Raw genomic sequence first — 19,848 nt, forward strand, 5'->3', positions numbered from 1 at the left:
AGAATAATAAGCAACTGAGGGAAGGAAGGAAGAAGGTAAGAGGAAAAGGTGCCTGGAAAAAAAGTGGGAAGGAAGGAGGCAAGGCAGAAAAGTAAAGGGTATGCAAGTAAGCAAGAACGCGTAGTAAAAAAGCAGTCCTGAAGGGAGAAAGGAGGTCAGGAAGGAAAGAAGGAAAAACGGGTATGAGGTGGCAGGGAGGAGATAAGTAAGGAAGGGAGAAAAGCAGGTTCAAGTGACAGAATAAAGGATGCAACAAAAGGAGGGAACAAAGGTAAGAAGGCAGCAAAGTGGGTTTAAGTGAAGGAAATATAAGGATGCATGAATAGCAGGGTCTAAGGGAAGAATGGAATGAAGGAGGTCAGGAATAAAGAAATGATGCCAGGAAAAACGTGGTGTTACGAAGGCAGAAAAGTTGTCACAAAAGAAGGAAGGCAGGAAGTAGGTTTAAGGGAAGTAAGGAAGGATCCATTAATTAAAAAAAACCAGGTGTAACAGAAGGAGTGAATTAAGGTACAGAGGCAAAAAAAAAAGGTTTAAGCAAAGGAAGGATGTAGGGTGCATTAATAAAAAGCAGATCTGAGGAAAAGAATTAAAGAAGTCGTGAAGGAAAAATGCCCGGGTAATGAAGGCAGAAAAAAGGTCACAAAGGAAGAGAGAAAGGCAGGTTTAAGCAAATGAAGGAAGGATGCCCGAATAAAAAGCAGGTCTTAGTGAAGAAAAGATGGAAGGCGTCATAGCAGGTTTACATCCTTTCATCAATCTGTATTACAGTAATTTAGGCATTGGTGGATTATATATGTCCCAGGATGGCGCTATAACGTACACTAGTACTGTACTCTACTATAGTACTAACTCAAATGGATAGCAAAGCTCGCTGGTGTAAGAGACTGCAAATTCCGGTTATGAAGTTCACAATAAGATTTCCGTCTGCCGATGAAAAGGTGAAGCTACGTGGAGGAATTTCGTCGTTTGTTAACAACAAACATGTACGTCGCGTATGGTCTTAAACGTCGAATACTCTCCATTTAAACAACCGACAGGATATTTGAAAAAAGAACTTAAAATAAACACGGCAATTAGCTTAAAACAACAACAACTAGCAAATGACTCTGCCGCGCCACCTCCGGTCTCGGGTGTCGGCGGGAGCTTGACACCGCCATGTTCCAGAGGAGGGCGAGTTCAGCGAAAAGACGCAGTCAGCTTGTCACTCATAATTAAGGAACCACAGCGGGAGTAAACTGGTAGGAAAAGCTCGGCCCGCGGAGGTACTACATTCGTGGCTTGTTGTTGTTGGACCTCGCGGTCGCGGCGGCTCCCCTCCTCGTCCACTACACCACCACACGCCGAAAACTATGAACCGGCGCGGCGCAGTGGGACCTTCGCGTCGCGTCCCGCCAACCGGGAATCGCAACACTTTTTCGGGCTTCAACTACTAAAGGCACGACCATAACAAAACTTAGTGCGTGATAGCTTCTTTTTTGTTTGGGTGCGTTTGTAGAATAAAGCGACACTGAGGAGGCTAGTTCGACATTTCGACTCCCACCAGGCGACTTTCGAAGGACTCACTGGTAAACTATGACACATAACACTAAAACAAAACGTTTTTCACTCGAAATGTGCCTTTTACATTGAAGCTTTTTACACACTATTAAGTCCTCGTATGTTTTTATTTATTTATTTAAAAAAAAAAACATTTTTGTAGGCACAAAGAGGACACTCCCAAACCGGAGATTTCCATTCTATTGCCGAACTCCCAGACTGGGAGAAAGCCAGCGAGCAGCAGCTATGAGCGGGGGAGACGTTGTGTGTTCAGGGTGGCTGCGAAAGTCTCCGCCGGAAAAAAAGTTGCGACGTTACGTAAGTGCACTTTTTTTTCTTCTTCAAAATACATGTGTATATATATATAATCACATTATTTTTTCCTGTTGTGACTCGGCACGGCGCGTTAAAAAGGGCCCAAAGTGTCACGGTTTGTGCAGTGTGTTTAAACGACGTGTCATGGCGTTGATTTCCTCGAGGGTCGGAAGTCGACTTTGATTTGTCCGAGTTTCGTTTGCATTGTAAATTTGTTTGAAGTGCGGGTACTTGATGGGAGCACGTTGTTGTTTACCTGCTAGGCACATGGCTGCTCCCTTTTGGGCACCCAGAAAATTGAACTGTTGTTTAAAAGTAAGAATAAGTATAATTAATGAAATTAAACTAGAATATGTGTATCTTAGTCACAGTGCTTAAGGAAGTGGCTTGCTTGGGCTTCTTGACTGGCATACAAGAGTAAAAAGAAGCTAACCACTGTACAGTGAAATGCAATGATTGCTGAGCAACAGACTGATTGCAAACACAACCCACTTTGCACTGTGCGTTCTGCTCTTGTACTACTGATGTCAGATGTTGTTGTTATGCTGGGTTGCTTTAGTCTTATTGGACTAAGTAGCAAGGACTGAGACACCGCTACCACTTTTGTTGCTGTCCTACCGCTTGGTTGCTTTAACCATATTGAACTGAGCATCCAGGATAGCAATGCGAGTACTCTTTTTGTTGCTACCACTACATCACATAAAAAAGTGTACTGTTAGGAAAGAGATGCCTGTCCTACCTATGTAGCTGTGCTCCTGCCACTTTGGCTTATCCGTATTGTACGAAGCAGCCAGGACAGACACAGCTACTGCTTTTGTTGCTAATAGGGGTTGAACAACTAAAGCTTTTTTTGTAGTCAACTGTAATCTGATGGAAGTCCATTACTCGATGACGTCATTAATATGTTTTCAGCATAGTATAACAGTCTCCAATCTTATTTGCGTCACGGAACGAGTTCACCTGAGGTCGTAGACATATTTTGACGGACTGGTACAAAAACAAATGGTTAAAAATACAACTCACCATTACGCTGAATGTTGTTATTAGTGGACTGCATGTTTCTTTTCAAGTAGCAGCAACGTATCTGTGAGATAGGACATGGGGTTAAAAATAAGCATTTCTCTGTTTCTGTTTCACTTATGCTTTCATTGTATTTGAGGTCAGACTTACATATTTTGCAAGCGACCGTGCTACCGGTCTCATTTTTGGTTAAAACAATTCAACACGCTTGTACATTCATACGACTATATACAGTATGCTGATGTTGTCGCAATGTTGGTATGCGTTGTATTCTACAACTTCTTTAATGAATAAAGTTCCCGTTAGTACACATTTGTTGTGTTTGCATTATCGAGCAAGCAAGGTGACAAGATTTCCCAAAAATGACAGTCTGTCAAGATGCTAAGCCTGGTTGGAGTGGCCCTGATTAAAATGTATCAAGAATTTAAAAAATTGGATGATGAGAAATATTTATTTATTTATTTTTTGTCAGGAAAAATTGCCTTCTAGGGGAATGTTTTTGTGTGATACTGTCTCTAGAAAATCTGGTTAAAAAAAAAAAAAAAAGCCTTCAAATTAGAGTAAAACAGTATAACTTGATTATTTCTCAACATATCTCCTCGACCCTTTTTGTTTTGTTTACTTCTCGGGAACCCCTTCTCCTATTGGCGGACAAGTTTCAGTTAAAATTTCCACCAATAAACACTACGTGCAGACATTCTGAGGGTTTCTCGAAGTCGACGCATCAAAATTACTGTGATGTTTCAAATGGCGTCACTTGCCCAAAAACGCCACTTAAATTGTGCAAATAGAAGCAGTGTTTGCTGTAGAATAGGTAATGTATATTAGTAATGACTTGTTTTTTTTCATGAACTTGTTTTTTTTATGGAGGATTTTCGAGGCATTTGAAGTGCTCATTCCATGTGTTTTTTATTGAAAATTCTACAAAGATGGTGACCACTTGTAACATTGGACATAACATTCTAGCAAAAAAGATGGGGTTTCCCTTTGCGGGGCCCTCCCCTCGTTCCTTGGGGAGGAGTTCTGTTAATTGGCCGATTAGAAGATGTCAGAAACATGATTAGCGATTAGTCGACTTTAAGCATTACATTGATGCGGATTAGTAAAGTAGACTAGCTGGTTCAAATACTGGTTGCCAGGCTGCCACTCTTTTGCTTTAGCTATATTGTACTAAGCAGCCCAGACAGATGCAGGTACCGCATTTTTGTGTATGCTACTGCTACATCATTATAGTCATATTGTACTGAAAAGCCAGGACAGTGACACGTGTGTCTGTTTTGTTGCTATGCTAGCGCTACGTTGCGTTAGCTATATACTGAGCAAAATAAACTAAAGCTATAGGTGAATAATGTAGACAAATGCAGTGTTGTCCTCAGGCCTTGAAACAGGGACTACCTTTTGCTGGTGATATTCATTGCTAGTGTGTGTGGTAGCTTCGCCTTTTGAGGAATTGGTGATTATCTCAGGTCAATAAGAGTATGGATTACCGTTTAGAAGCTGTGCAGCCACAGCCACCCCCCCCCTTGATGGAGCTCGTGGACGGGTTCATTTGTGATCAAAACAACTGGTTGAAAATGGATGTTGTAATTGTTACGTGCATGATATTGATAATAGTATATGCCTCTTTCTGTGCTATCGATCATTAAAACATTACCTTGGCTAAAGTCAAATCAAATAACGCACTTCTGTCGAGTTGGACCACTCCCGGTGGGTCAGAGGATATATTTTCGATTGTTGAACGACTACACGGCTGCAAGAGAATATTTCCTGACTGTAACAGAGAATTATCTCTCTTTTTTTTTTTTTTTTTTCATGTTGCTTCTTCAGCCATCACTCAGGTGGTACCTCGCTCGCCATTTGTGACCACAGCTTGCCAAAGGTTGCATGAAAAGGCTTCTGTGAAGTCCAACTGATTGGAAGTATGTCAAGAAGTAGTGGGGACGGGAGGTGTAGCAAAGGGAGGTCTCACTGCAAGTACACAGTGTTATTGCATTTATGCATTTTTCTTTTCAGTTTGGAACGCCGATTAATCTCTTTGGGGTTGGGCTTTGGCATTTAATGAGTTTCTGTGCAATTCAGTCTAATTTGAACAGGATTTGCTGCTGACAAACCAAGTTTGGTCCAGATTACACATTTTACAGGAGTACAATATAAATGGTTATGGTTAGAAACAAAAATTAACCCAGATTTGATTTAGATCACATTTTAGAGCAATGCAAATGTTTTCAGACACTTATGTAGCTGTCCAATACAATCTGATTTGAACAAGATTTGCTGTGTTCATGCAGGGGCCAGAAGCCAAGATTAATCTGGATCTGATCGAGATTGGGCATTTGGTAACAATGTAAATGTTACATATCGTCGCTGTTGTGCGGAAACCTTACATGTTCAAATATGGTCAATTTTCTATTTTTTCACAGAGCAATACTAATACGCAAGTGCCCACGAGGCACAATGGTCAGTTACAGTTTTCAAGGTATACGGCAGTTTTAAAAAGTCCAAACCAGTTTCAAAAATGCTTAAATTTGCACTGTGTAGTCAGGTCTTCATGTTTTTTTTTATCGCATCACTCATGGTTCTTAGACTTTAAGAAATAGAATTCAGGAAGATGACAGTAACCACAGTTAAAGTATTAGTCTTTTGTTGGGGGCATGGCGTGAGCGCAGGCTTTGTCCGAAACATTTTAATCAATGACTTTGTATTCATTATTATTATTATTATTATTTTATGAATTAAATAAGCAAAGAAATATAATTTCTGGGAGGTGTTGTTTTGATATTGGTGCGCAACAGTATATGAAAGCAAAAAACTAAATAATACCAACTATAACATTGTGTTGTTTGGTAACTCAACCAATATGGCGTTTTTTTGATTTTCTGTAAAGTAGTGGTTTTGGAGATGATATTGACATTGATATTCACACATTCATGTCTCTGTCCAAATTGAGTTAACATGATTTGCTGTATTAATGCATGCAGGGGTCAGATTAATCTAAATATAATTCAGATTAGGAGAATTGACCCCCTCTACATGTGAGACACACAGACCCTTTTTAGAGCAAAATCTCTATTTTAAAGTGTTTCCCGCATTGCCTAGTATTACACCACGTATGATTCTTAATAGTTTCACCTTTGAGCTCAGTCAGTCAGTGAGCAAAGTCAAAGTGTGTCTGATAGCAGCTGGGTACTACATACAAGGGTTTAGAAAATAAACCTTATAAATGAAAAAAAGAATGTCTTTAGTAAAATTTTGAAGGCAGCAAGACCGCTTTATAGCACATTTTCCTTTTTCTTGGTCTTTTTTTGCAACACTTATTCACCCAAAAAGGACCGTCTTAATATGAAAAGTTATGCGAGCATCAAAGGATTAGCTCTGCCCATTTGCTTTTTCCTTAGCTTTTTTTGTGACATTTATTTCCAAAAGGACAGTCATTAGAAATGACACATAGCAAGGCCTCAGTTAAGTGAGCATCATCAAAGGAGTAAAGTTTTAATTAATTAATTAATTAATTTAATTATTTTCCCCCTTTTGACTTTTTGGATAAATTTATTCCAAAAGAAGTACAGCCTTCTTCTGACGTAGCTACGCATCTACTGATTATAATGGGGCGAGCAGCAGTATGAATGTGCAATGGCCATTTTTGGCTAGTTGCCTGAAATGGACAGGCAAATCTACTGTAGATTATTTATAAAATGAGAAAATGAGAGCTCTGTACAGTGAGCATCAAATGATTAACTCTGTTTTGCTTTTTCTTTGGCTCTTTTGCAACATTTATTACCAATTGAAAGCCGTAATGCCATACTTGGGTTGAACAAGCGTAAAAAAATCTGCATGGTTATCTTTTTCTTTGGCTTTTTTCCGGCATTTATTCCAAAAGAAGCCCAGGTTTTATTACGTGATATCATGCAACACCTCAATTCAGCATGCATCAGAAAATTAACTCCACACATTTTGTTTTGCTTTTCAGAGACATTTATTCCAAAAGAACTGCCTTCTTTTGATGTCATCACGCATATACCGTAATTTTTCGTGTATATATATTTTTTACCCCCAAAAATTGTCAAAAGTCAATAGTCCGCATTATACATAGGTATAGGAGAAAATGAAAAATACTTTCAATGTATGCCGCCATCGAGAGGTTATGATAAAGCTGTACACTTTCATGCCACCGCCCCCGAGAATTTATGAAAAAGTTGTACACTTTCATTCTAGTATGCCACCTAGAGATTATGAAAAAGGTGTAGACTATACTTTCGTTCCATATTCATGACAGGTGTACATATGACTGCATATATCTACAATTGTGCTCATATGTTTACATACCCAGGGAGAATTTGTGAAATACTTTTATTTTTTATTATTATTATTGTTTTATTTTTCCTAAATACAACTGATCACTGAACAACAACCATCATTAATTTCTTCATGGTTATGTTTTGTTTAATGATAATGCTTTTCTTAAATGCTTGACAGTTTAATTTGAATCCCATCCATCCATCCAGCCATCAATTTTCTGATGCCGCTTATCCTCACTAGGGTCGCGGGAGTGCTGGAGCCTATCCCAGCTATCAATGGGCAGGAGGCGGGATACAGCGTGAACTGGTTGCCAGCCAATCAAAGGGCACATTTGAACAAACAACCATTCCCACTCACATGCACACCTACGGGCAATTTAGAGTCTTCAATCAACCTACCACGCATGTTTTTGGGATGTGGGAGGAAACTGGAGTGCCTGGAGAAAACCCACGCAGGCACGGGGAGAACATGCAAACTCCACACAGGTGGGGCCGGGGATTGAACCCCGGTCCTCAGAAATGTGAGGCAGACGCTCTAACCAGTCTCCCACCGTGCTGCCTTAATTTGAATCCCATTAAAATAAAATTTAATGTGTTTCGCCTGGTCCTTCATGTTTTCTCAAAAGAAGTGTACACATCTTACAAGTCCTGCATGGGTATGAGCACAACTCATTTACAAAATAAAAGTTGGGCTGTGAATTTCAAAGTAAAAGCAAGTAAATAAAAAGAAAGTACAGTGTGTTCAAATAAGGTGTTTACCTTCAGAATAATTATTTGGAAAAAAAACCCCTAACAAAATACAATACTTCACGTTTTGATCATATGGGTAGAAGCAAAATCATGCGTTCTAAAAATTTATTATACATGGGTAGAAGGGTTTTCCAGAATCTTGAGGTCAACTTTGGGGGTTTATACACGAGACATTACAGTACCCATAACAGTGAGGCAAGCTGCAGTGCCAGTGTATAAGAAAGCTCAGGCCAGTTCTGTCTGAAAGGGACAGGCGAATAAATCCTGGCTCCTCTGTTGCACACCTTATGTGCCAATTTACCAGGAATGCATGGAATGTAAAAAGAAATATTCTTTCATAGCTCTCACACTACCCTGAAAGCGGAAAATTGCTGGGACATTTAAGAGAATGGATGGATGAATAGAGATATGGACACAATTTAGACAAATACTGCCTTTAACAGACAGTGTAAAAGGGGCTACAGTTTTGTAGGATTACATGACTCTACTGAGGTTTCATTTCTCTGCAATACAATTTTACCTGCATAATGCAGTCTCGTTTTTTTTTTTTTTTTTTAACCACCGTGGTCTGATGAAAGCCACGTCACGGTTCTGTTTTACTGCATGTCATAATAACACACCACAAATGACTCTTATCGTACACATTTAGCACAAGAAACACAAAATGTAATCTTTTCGCAATCAATGCCATGTATGATTGTTTTTTAATTTTAACGTCTGTCTCCAAACGGCTTGCGATGACAAAGATAGCAAAGGTTAAAATGACTTTTTTATTTTTTTAAATTTATTTATTTATTTATTTTTTAAGATCATTCACACTGAAATTTTACATTAAATCCTTACATTTTTTTTATAACTTTTAGTGGTTGCTCATCTGCTTAAAACGTTCCTTATGCGAGTTTGTGTTTTTTTGTTTTTGTAACAAAACCCGTGCGATTTGGCTTTTATGTTCAAGAAAGTGGATAGCGAGGGTGTGGTCTAGAGAGAAAGTATGTGTTTTGATGGACAGTTCTGGCAGGAAATTCAGATGCTTGTGTCATTAGTTGTTTATCACTTTTAACAGTACATGCGGGATGACATAATTTTGTAATGTTAAAAAAAAAATCAACATAAATTGCATTTTCGGTTGAAAAACATATGTTAAATATACAGTATTAGAAAGTGCCGCATAAGATGCATTCATTCATCCCTTTTCTATTAGACTTTACACCGATTTTATCGGCCTGATCGGTATCGGCCAATGATTAGCATTTTATGCTGATCAACTTTGTCATAATACGCCGATCCGATCGATGGCATCATTGATCGACTCCGCAAAAGACATTTACTCTGCGTTGCCATCGTGCGCAGTATATTTGAATCCAAAAGCTAGTTTATTTTTAGCCTTGTTGCGTGTCTTTTGATGTAGTACTGTAAATATCTGACGGCCAATAAAGTTATTAAAAAAACAAAAAAAAACATGTCGGCGGTGTGGAACAGACAATACGTTTGAGCCAGACAACACGTACGGATCAGACAACAATACAAATTTGCTCTTTCACGCTTGCACTATGTCAGACTACTGCAATAAAACCTTGTATTCCGGTACCACCGCATCCCGTTTTTTGCGATCAGAGGGCTTAATCTTGTCAAATCAAATGCAACCGGATACGCTTGTTACCATGGCGACGACAACAAGAGTGGATCGGGGCGACTGTATTATAAGTACAAAATGGGGAAAAACGTGTTGGTGGTCACCGGTGCTCAGGAGATGACGTTAGTTTAAGGCTTGCTTGAGGTATGTTCACGTACTTATAATACGATACTGCTCGCAAGCAGACAACAAAAACGTTATGTAGCCTAGCAAGCTAGTGCTAGCACTAACGTTTGTACGTAAACATCATTCTGTCGAATCATTCTGTAAGTTTCGGTGTGGGTGAAGTAATTTAATTACAATAAAATAATGTAATTACAGTAAGTTAGCACCCATTATTTCTGTCATGTTGTAATGTTGGTTTGACCGGACTGATTAGAGTACATGATCTTTACTAGAGCAGTGATTTCCAACCGTTATGGAGCCAATTAACTTATTTTACAATTGAAAAATCTCACGGCACACCAACAAACAAAAATGTCACAAAAAGTGGATACATTAATTACTGTATGTACTTCCTACCATCTAATAGAAGACCATTCATTTGTTCTGTCTGTCACTATGCCTCACTGGCATAATTAGATGAACAAAGATACATTATTTATTGTAAATATAATTTTTTGAGCAATTAAGTACACAAGTATATACAGTAAATGAACAGGTCATTTAAATAGACACATTGCTCCATGTTGTGATCGGTTATCGTTTTTTTAAAGTCGCTGATCAGTGATCGGTTCCAAAAAGCCTGATCGTGTAAAGCATATTTTCCATAGTAATAATTTTACCTGATTTGCCTTGTCTGGCCAAAGGTGAACAGGTCATTATAGTATGTTGGCATGTTTCCACTTAAGTCCGATAGAGAGTTCACTGTTTGTCGTGTTGGCCTATTTATGCTGCGGTGTATGGTTGAAAGGAGGGAATTATCGAACCCTCCACGGAGACTTATGCCTAACATATGTTAGTTTGTCGTGTTCTGAAACTGTTGTCTAATGCAAAATGGCGACGTAGCAAGTGCGGCGCAAAGCAAACAAAAGGCTCTAGATTAAACGGCGAATTCATTAAATCTGTTTAGCAAGTAGAACAGAGAACAAGCAACCACTTTCTGTTGTACCCCCCTTCTCAGATTCCCCCTCTCCAAATGCTCCAGGAGATAAACAAGCTGGCCAAACAGGATGCAGCTACATGGCATTAGCCTCTCTCTTAGCCTTGCGAAGACTATGAGCTGGTGGACAGGCCGCGTCGCCACCGCAACGCCTCCATTTGACGTCTGTGAAATGGATTGTGCCGGCCATTAATAATTGAATGTCCATTACAAACAAATAGCCATGAAATATTCAAAGCGGTGCTGCTACAATTATTATCCTTAGCCACCCACTTTTGTGAGTAACACCCATGGTGATGTACACCCGTGTATCAGTTACGTGGGTACATGTCAGCAGTATGACAAGCCGAACACGACCTGTAACAGAGGATCAGGCATGTCTGCACTGTCTACTCGGAACCCAACGAAGGTGGGATAAAGAGGAGTAATAGCCTAACGCACCTCTCTTACGGCTCTAATACTGTGTCAGAAGGCAGAAAATTACTTGGGCGTCATCGGTTACACTGCCTGATGTGATATTTGAAATGTCGGAAGGCTGCCGTAACATGGCGGGAGAAGTGAGTTGTCAACTTCACACCCATGTTCCCGGCACCACAGAGTGCCCTTACATGCCTCTCTTGTGGTTGTGATCCGACCCCCGAAGGCAGAAAATTGCCAGGTAGACTTCATAGATTATCTGGATTGACTTATACAATACTTTTCGGACGGTGATCGTTGCCGTAACAGGGCGGGAGAAGTCTGTTTCAGGTGTTAAGTTTCACACCCCTGTTATGGCATCATAGAAATAATAGCCTTCGGCGGCTCAGCGAAAGTTCTGCTACAATCTCTGAAGGCAGAGGTCATCTAGTGTAACATATAAAATACTTTCAGTGTCAATTGCCATAACAGTGCGGTACAACTGAGTGTCATGTGTTCAACTTCACACCCCGGAACTGGCAATAAGGAACTAGTTACTCCTCGAATACTACCTTTGAAGCCGGGAATTTATCAGGTCCACTTTTACCCATCGTCATTCCTTGCTAGTCCTGTTTATAAAGAACAGTGATACAGGAAAAAGGTGAAAAATAGCACGTTTTAGGAGGGATCCGACCATGTGACACCGGTCGATGCCATTATCGAGATTGTAAAACACAAGTAGTATCTGTAAAGCTGACAGTTACAGAGCTTTCCGTGGCAAAAACTGCTAAGCTTAAGCAGTATTTTTTTGTGTTGGAGCTTGGCGACCAAGCCAGAACACACACCAGGAAAAAAGGCTGCGCTGGTTTCTTTTTCTTAAAAAAACAAAAACAAAAAAGATATCCTGTCAGATTCGCCAGTGTGGGAAAAAATAGACTCAGAGAAGTCGGGCCAAATATATGATCATGTGCATTCCCCGAGTGCTTGTAAAAGCAGGGGAAACTCCTTCAGCTCAATACAAGTGCTGCGCCACAATGACTATGAATAACCTTGTCGTCTCTGTCGGGGAGGATGGAGAGAAAGGGATGAGAAAAATATGACACGGCCTCTAAAGCAACACTATAAGCTGGCCTCCGTAGAGAGCAGCTCTATGTCCTCTTCTGCTTTTTTTTTTTTTTTTTTCTTTTCTTCTTCATACCCAGTTCCCAGCGCCTCTTGGCAGGCGGTGGCGGCAGGAATGCGAGCCTGTTCTGTGCTCCGATCCTGCTCGGTGAAGACTGTAGCTTCTTTTAAACACAGATCCTGCAAAATTGCTGCATCAGAGCCGAAACAGGCTATGCCTTTTTATACAAAACCCAGCAAAAGTGGTATATTGCTGTAACACTTTCACACAGACACACAACATCCTGCAATGAGATACGTAGATGACATCAGCACCAGCGTCGGGTTTGACATTTAAAGGCTTGTTGACAATTGTCGGACAGAGGCAACTTAGTGTGACATGGTGGGACAAGTGTCAGGTGTTGAACTTTACAGCCCTGTCACAGCATCACAGAATACCCTTATATGGCTCTGATACTACCTTGGAAGGCAGAAAATTGTCAACTACAGTACCAGCATCTGGTATGACAGAAATTGACAATTACCATAATACTGTAGGACAGGAGTGGACACTCGGCATCACAGAATACCCTTATATGCATGCCTCAGTTACAGCTCTGATACTACTTAAGAAAACTGAAAATTTCCTGGTTGCCAGTGCCAGCAAATTCCTTTTTGGACTGCAACAATTGCCGTCACGTGGCAGGAGAAGAAATTGTCAGGTGTTCCACTTAACACCCCTTTCCTGGCATCACAGAATAATACCGTTATGTGACTGACTATGTTATGGCTCTGATACTACCTCAAAAGGTGGAAAATCGCAGGGTTGACTTCAGCGCCCGTGTCTGGTGTGATGCATTAAATACTTGTAGGGCAGCATCAATTGCCGTAAAAAGGCGGGAGAAGTCAGTTCCGGGTATTGAACTTCACACCCCTGTCCTGGCATCACGGAATACAACGGTATTCCATGATACTACTTGAAAAGGTAGAAATTTGGCAGTTTGACGTGACATAACATTCTTCTTGGATAGCCAAAATTGCTGTAACAGGGCACGAAGAGTGAGTGTGAGGTGTTCAACTAACACACCCCTGTCTGGGATATCACAGCATGTCCTCACACGCCTCTTTTATGACTAAGGTACTAGTAACCTTACATAGAACAGCGGCACGGACAAAGGGCGCAATAATTCTGTCTTTTACAGTCAGTGTAAGGATCGACTTGGCCTGCAATGCAATGCAAACATGTGATTGTTGTTTCTGCAGCGCGAGGGATAGAGGGATAGAGGAGCCGCTCCCTGGCGCCCCGGCGAAGCTTGGCCGCCCCTTCCTGTGTGAGACGCTGATGGCTACCAGATGGCGGGTCAAGGGGAGAGGAGGAGGGGGTCTTACACTCTTTATGCTGCTCTGTTGCCTGTCCAATTGGGATGGGCATGCGAAAAGAAATCACCCTTGATCGAGGAATGTTAGGCATTTGAATTGTTTTGTTTCATATGACAGAAAATACCAAAGCGCATCTCAAACATAAGATAAGCAGAACAGTCAGGCAGAATAAGTATACACAAAGGAGGAATAGTTGACTACATTTCCTGAATGGATAATGAGAAAGATTAATGAGCAATAATCAGTTCATTGTTATTTGTTGGGAGAATCTCTAGCTGAATGTTCTGAACTTCCCTTTTGATGCCAATGTCGTGAATGAAGCCTATAACCGATAAATCGATTTGCCTGCCACTAGGTTATGGACGAAAACGCTAACCAGATCATCTATAAGAAACGATCTATCACAAAATTAAGCTAGCATGGCGTTCGGTAGAATCCAGACCCCGCCAAGGCTTTGAGTAAGTCGTCTTTCATGAGGCACATCACTGATGGATACAGAATTAATTGATTACTCGACCAATCCAAAACTCTGGTCTAACCACCTTTAAAATAAATAAATAAAAACGTGTAACAAAAGAAACCTTGAATGGCACAAAGCAGACCTCCGCCAAGGCTAAACAGTTCTAAACGAGCACATAACTGATGTTGACGAATTTAATGAATCAATGAGTCTACTGATCCTAAACCCTCTGGCTAGGTTAAAAAAAGAAAAAATGATCTTTAACAATAAAACAAGAATGCTGCTGGGGAGAACGCAGACCTCCGCCAAGGGTTAAACAGCCACTTGTTAATTGGATACTGTTCATATTACAACTTTGTCATTGTCTTTTTTTCTTCGAAACTCATGACTATAATTGTATGATGTTATTCTCCTAATATTTTAGTCTTTTCCGTGTGGCTCGAAAACTCCTTTGTGTAATCTTTGTAGGAGGTGCCAATTTCTAGCAGAGAAGGAGACTGCCTCACAATGCTTGCATGGTCGGCTTGCTCCACAAAGAAATATGAGAGGACCCTGCGTCTCCGTGCAGGTGTTTTTACTTTGCCATGTATACAAAACGGCGGCACGGTGGACGACTGGTTAGAGCGTTAGCCTCACAGTTCTGAGGACCGGGGTTCAATCCCGGCCCCGCCTGTGTGGAGTTTGCATGTTCTATCCGTGCCTGCGTGGGTTTTCTCCAGGCACTCCGGTTTGCTCCCACATCCCAGAAACATGCATGGTAGGTTGATTGAAAACTCTAAATTGCCCGTAGGTGTGAATGTGAGTGCGAATGGTTGTTTGTTTGTTTGTGCCCTGCGATTGGCTGGCAACCAGTTCAGGTTATCATCCTGCCTGATGATAGCTGGGATAGGCTCCAGCACGCCCGCGACCCTAGTGAGGAGAAGCGGCTCAGAAAATGGATGGATGGATGTATACAAAACAGACAGACTCAAACACAGGAGATGCAAAGGTACAATAAATGCTTCAAGTTTATAACTCATTTTGAATGAGAAGAATAGCAATGTAATTTAAGGGCATGGTTCGATGATTGTGAAAAACTGACACCAAAGTGTGTTTATAATTGCCTAATGCTTATATATACTGCAAATTATGATCGCACAGTCGCACATACATCGCAGTTTAATACATTTTCAAACTCCTTTTATATTACCTTTAAAAATAAATGGCTTACCAATGATTTGATTTCTACAAAATATACACATACATGCAGCAAAAACTCCTCCCTGACATAAAAAGCTTGTCTCTCAGTTGAGATGTATCACTTCAGTATACTTCCTTGACACTGTACTACTTTCCTATTTAGACAGGGCTTTGGCAGCATCTTGTGGCATCTTGGGGTGCTTCAGAAAGAGCACAAAAGTGAAAAGGTTTTTCAGCAAATTGCCTTGGATAGCCTCCAGAGGGGAAAAATAACTCGCAATAGGTGAATTCCTCAATAGTGAAACTTGATTATGTGGCGGTTCACTGTACATCTTTTTTTTTTTTCTGGTCATGTGTGGGTTTGCACATTGTAAGAATATGTTAAGCTTTTAAAAATTGTGTACGTATGTGGAATAAACTTTTCGCTCAGTTAACAGTTGCCCAACAAAAGGGTATTCTAATTTTGAGCCCGTAAGGCTGATATTCAATGGTGAAAACCCATCCCATGTTTTTGTATCGTAACTGTTCATCCATCATCACACCATTTTTTTTCTTTACCATTATACTCAAGAGGTTTGCAGCTTAATATGCCAGCTGCCTTTGGGCGAGAAGCATGGTACACCCTAGACTGGCTGCCAGCCAACCACAGGGCACATATAGACAAACAGCCATTCACATTATCAATGGACAATTTAGAATCTTTAATTAATTTTAGAAGTATGTTTTGGAATATGGGAGGAAGCCTGAATACCTTTTAGTAAACCAATACAAGCACAGAGAGAACATGAAAACGGCACACAGAAAGGTAGGAGCCCAGATTTGCACCCAGAACAAAAGTGTGAGGCAGACGTGCTAACCACTCAAACTCCGTGCTGCCCCGTACAGTAACCGCTTTCATTTAAAAGCGCTCAGCTGTCGTTACACAAACACTTGCGCATAAATACAGCTGGCTCTGTAGCTATGTGGCACTGTGAGATCTGACCCTCGCCGCCGTGTCTGCTGCCCCTAATATAGCCCACTGCTGTCAGGCTTGCGCAACCCCCTACACCCGCCGTGTGTCAGCCAACATGTGTGCATGTTTGTCGAGCCAGAGTTGCGTCTGAGTTAGATTGAAGGGTGGTCAGCCTGGAGATTCCATGTGAAATATCGCTACCAACTTGTGTAATTTCCCAAATTGCTGTGAGCCAGACGCACAGGAAAGGTCACGATGGCTAATTGCGTCTTTGACGTATTGTTTGGTGGCGTTATAGCTAATTTGGTCAGGTGCTTTTACACTATGTAGTAGAATTGAGAACATTTATTTTTTGCTCCCAAGTGATACGGTTCTGTTTTGCGTCATGGCAATGCAAAGAGAATAAAAAAAGTAGTCCTCTTCAAATTGCGGATAAAGATTGGATATGAATCCGACATTAGCCAATTTCATTATATATATATATATATATATATATATATATATATATATATAAATAAAAACAATCCCCCCACCCCAAAAAAACTATTTTGGAAATTTCTTATCCAATACTGCAATTGCGATTTCGCCGGTTGGAACGCGTGGAGGAAAGTGTCAGGTGTGTTATGTGATGTAAGAGGCTCTGCTAGGATGAAGGACAAAATTTGTTAAGACAGTGGTGAGGCCAGAAATGATGTATAGATTAGAGATAGGGGCATTGAAGAGACAACAGGAAGCAGAGGAAATGAAGATGTTGAGGTTCTCTCTAGGAGTCACCAGGTTGGATAGGATTAGAAATCTAACAGCCAAGGTTAAATGTTTTGGAGACAGTTGGAGAGACCAGACTTCGATGGTTTGGAGACATCCAGAGGAGGGCCAGTGAGTATATTGGTAGAAGGGTGATGAGGATGGAGCTGCAAGGCAAGAGCGCTAGAGGAAGACCAAAGAGAAGGTTTATAGATGTAGTGAGGGAAGACATGAGGGCAGTTGATGTTAGAGAGGAGGAACCAGGAGGTAGGTTTACATAGAAAAGGATGACTCGCTGTGGCGACCCCTACCGGAACAAGCCGAAAGGAAAAGAAGATTTTTTTCGGGGAAGTTTATCTTCAGCATTATTCACTAAACACAAGAAATAAATCATTCTATAGTATGACCAACATGAAATTGGATACAATCAACATATAAACAACTCTTTCCTTGAGGTCAGGCCTAAATGTTAATGATGAATTTATATGAATAACATCTCTTTATTTTAATATTGAATTGTAAAGAGAAAAACCTTCAATCACAGTAGAATATTGACTGATTGATTTAACTTCAAGCCTTGTAAACATGTAATGTGACGCTTTTCCCAGTCGCAGTAGCACTGCTGTCAGTGTCAGTTGAGAATGAAGTTGGGTGAAGGTTTAGATCACCAAGATGTGAGAATTAAAGCAGTCCACCTGATAAAATATTAAATGTTGATGAATGTTCTTATCAAATACAGTAAGGTGTTGAGATTATTAATTTGTTAGATGATGTTAGATTCCTTCAAGAAGGAATTAATAAACTTTAATCTAGCTAAGGAAATAGGATAATTTCCTCAAATTCACACTTTTATTTGATAAAAAAAATTCAAAATCTTGGGTGGGAAATATTTTTCACTGGACAGGGGAGGATATAAAAACAGTTATGTACAGTAACTAGTAACTTAAGCTGTCAGATAATTGTAAGAGATTTCAAAAGCAGGACAATGGCCTAAATGACATACAGGACAGCACTTACCCTATGGCAAAATTAAACTAAAGCACAATACTATTAGTTCATGTGGAGGCCCCGGAACTGGGTTTGCCTTGGGCTGCCCACATAACCAAACTTTGAGAGTGTAGTGTACTAGTGGTGGATCACTTGGCTTGTACATTGATTAAGAAGGTAGCTAGCGAGCAAGCTGCAGGATGATCATTGACACTTCAAACGTACCTCGCAGTTAGATTCTTCAATTCAGCGCAGAGACTTAAATCTTGTAACATTCTATTATTCTAATATTTTGACTATTTTCACGACGACATGACATTGTTCTCATAAGATTTCTCCTTACGTGTTTTTTTTCCCTTATATTTCTAAAAGTAAATCCGACTGTGGTCTCGTAATATTATGACCTTATTCACCTCACGTGACATTACTTTATTCTTGTCACATTGCAACTTTTCTCAGTCTTTCTTCTTGTCATATCACAACCTAATGTGACAAGTCATAATGTTACAAGACTAATTTATTGTATTATTACATGTACTACGGCTTTATTCTTTATATTCCAGCTTTCTTCAAATGTTAGAATTTTTTTTTACATTTCGTGACATTACGTTTTATTTATTATAAGAGTACAACTTTGTTTATGTGACATGACTTTATTCTCGTATCATTGCAAGTCAGATTTTTTTTAACCTGAGTTCGAGTTACTTGGTTTTGAGTATGTCGATACTGAGTCCTGATCCTGTACCTGCAATGCATTAAGAAAAATGGAGAACGCTGAGATTAACATTCTTTTATTTAAATTTTTTTTTTCAATTCAAATAAAAGTATCCCAATAGGATACCTTTTTATATTGCTGGAAGTCTGCAGGGGTTAAAATCAAATAAACAAAATAATTTTATAGGATATCAGTGGTGCAGCCCAAAATCATGATGCAAACAAATTACATTTGAATATCCTGTCCTTAATAAAACAAATACAACTAAAATATAAAAAACGAAAATATCACAACACAAATAACATTTATTTCAGTGTAGTGCTGAATAGAGACCAACTAGTGTAGTACTGCAATGAACAAGTTTCAGTTCCATGCAAAACACTCAATTTACAGACATTGCAAGTTTCTGTTTCTTTCATTGCTTTCCAAATGAAAATACTTCCAAACTGCAGACATTATCCCTGTCCTGAGATGCCAGCTTCATATTTACGCCATTCACTAGTTACAGAAGGCCCATTACAACTAATGTTCCCTCAGAGTTTCCCATCTCTTGAAACTGTGAAGTTCAGCTTCTTCCTGCAGGTGTAACAATGAACTTTGATGTTGTTGTAACAGTTGTTTGGGTAAATCTATTCTCTTAGAGCCCGTTATGCATGCGGAAAAGAGTCTTAAGTGTATCCGCAAAGTTTTTATTTTTTTGTCTACATAGAAGAGATGTTTTGGGAGGCCATCCATCCATCCATCCATTTTCTGAGCCGCTTATCCTCACTAGGGTCGCGGGCGTGCTGGAGCCTATCCCAGCTGTCATCGGGCAGGAGGCGGGGTACACCCTGAACTGGTTGCCAGCCAATCGCAGGGCACATACAAACAGACAACCATTCGCACTCACATGCACACCTACGGGCAATTTAGTGTCTCCAATTTATGCATGTTTTTGGGATGTGGGAGGAAACCGGAGTGCCCGGAGAAAACCCACGCAGGCACGGGGAGAACATGCAAACTCCACACAGTCGGGGCCGGGGATTGAACCCGGGTCCTCAGAACTGTGAGGCTGACGCTCTAACCAGTCGGCCGCCGTTTTGGGAGCCCAAATATGAGAGAGAGCGAGAGAGAGAGAGAGAGAGAGAGAGCGAGAGAGAGAGAGAGAGAGAGAGAGAGAGAGAGAGAGAGAGATATATATATATATATATATTTTTTTTTTTTTTTTTTTTTTTTTTTTTTAACTGTCCCAGAGTGAATAATTTTGAAAACGCTGCCCTTGTTTTTACACTTGTACAACA

General features: G+C 40.3%; 1 protein-coding gene across 4 annotated transcripts in view; it reads left to right on the top strand.

Annotated features, from left to right (window-relative positions):
• Positions 1 to 1,146: 1,146 nt before the first annotated feature.
• Positions 1,147 to 19,848, top strand: part of gab1 (GRB2-associated binding protein 1) — a 76,989-nt gene continuing 58,287 nt past the window's right edge. For 3 of the 4 annotated variants that reach the window (XM_061679170.1, XM_061679172.1, XM_061679179.1), the window contains exons 1-2: positions 1,147 to 1,568; positions 1,703 to 1,857. In XM_061679170.1, coding sequence (XP_061535154.1) covers positions 1,786 to 1,857 — 72 coding nt within the window. In that variant the 5' untranslated portion in view covers positions 1,147 to 1,568; positions 1,703 to 1,785. Of the gene's footprint in view, positions 1,569 to 1,702; positions 1,858 to 13,414; positions 13,483 to 19,848 lie in introns of all 4 variants that reach the window. The other variant, XM_061679174.1, reaches the window with a different exon arrangement.

This window comes from Phycodurus eques, chromosome 6 (assembly GCF_024500275.1).
Source record: "Phycodurus eques isolate BA_2022a chromosome 6, UOR_Pequ_1.1, whole genome shotgun sequence".
Classification (NCBI taxonomy): Eukaryota; Metazoa; Chordata; class Actinopteri; order Syngnathiformes; family Syngnathidae; genus Phycodurus; species Phycodurus eques.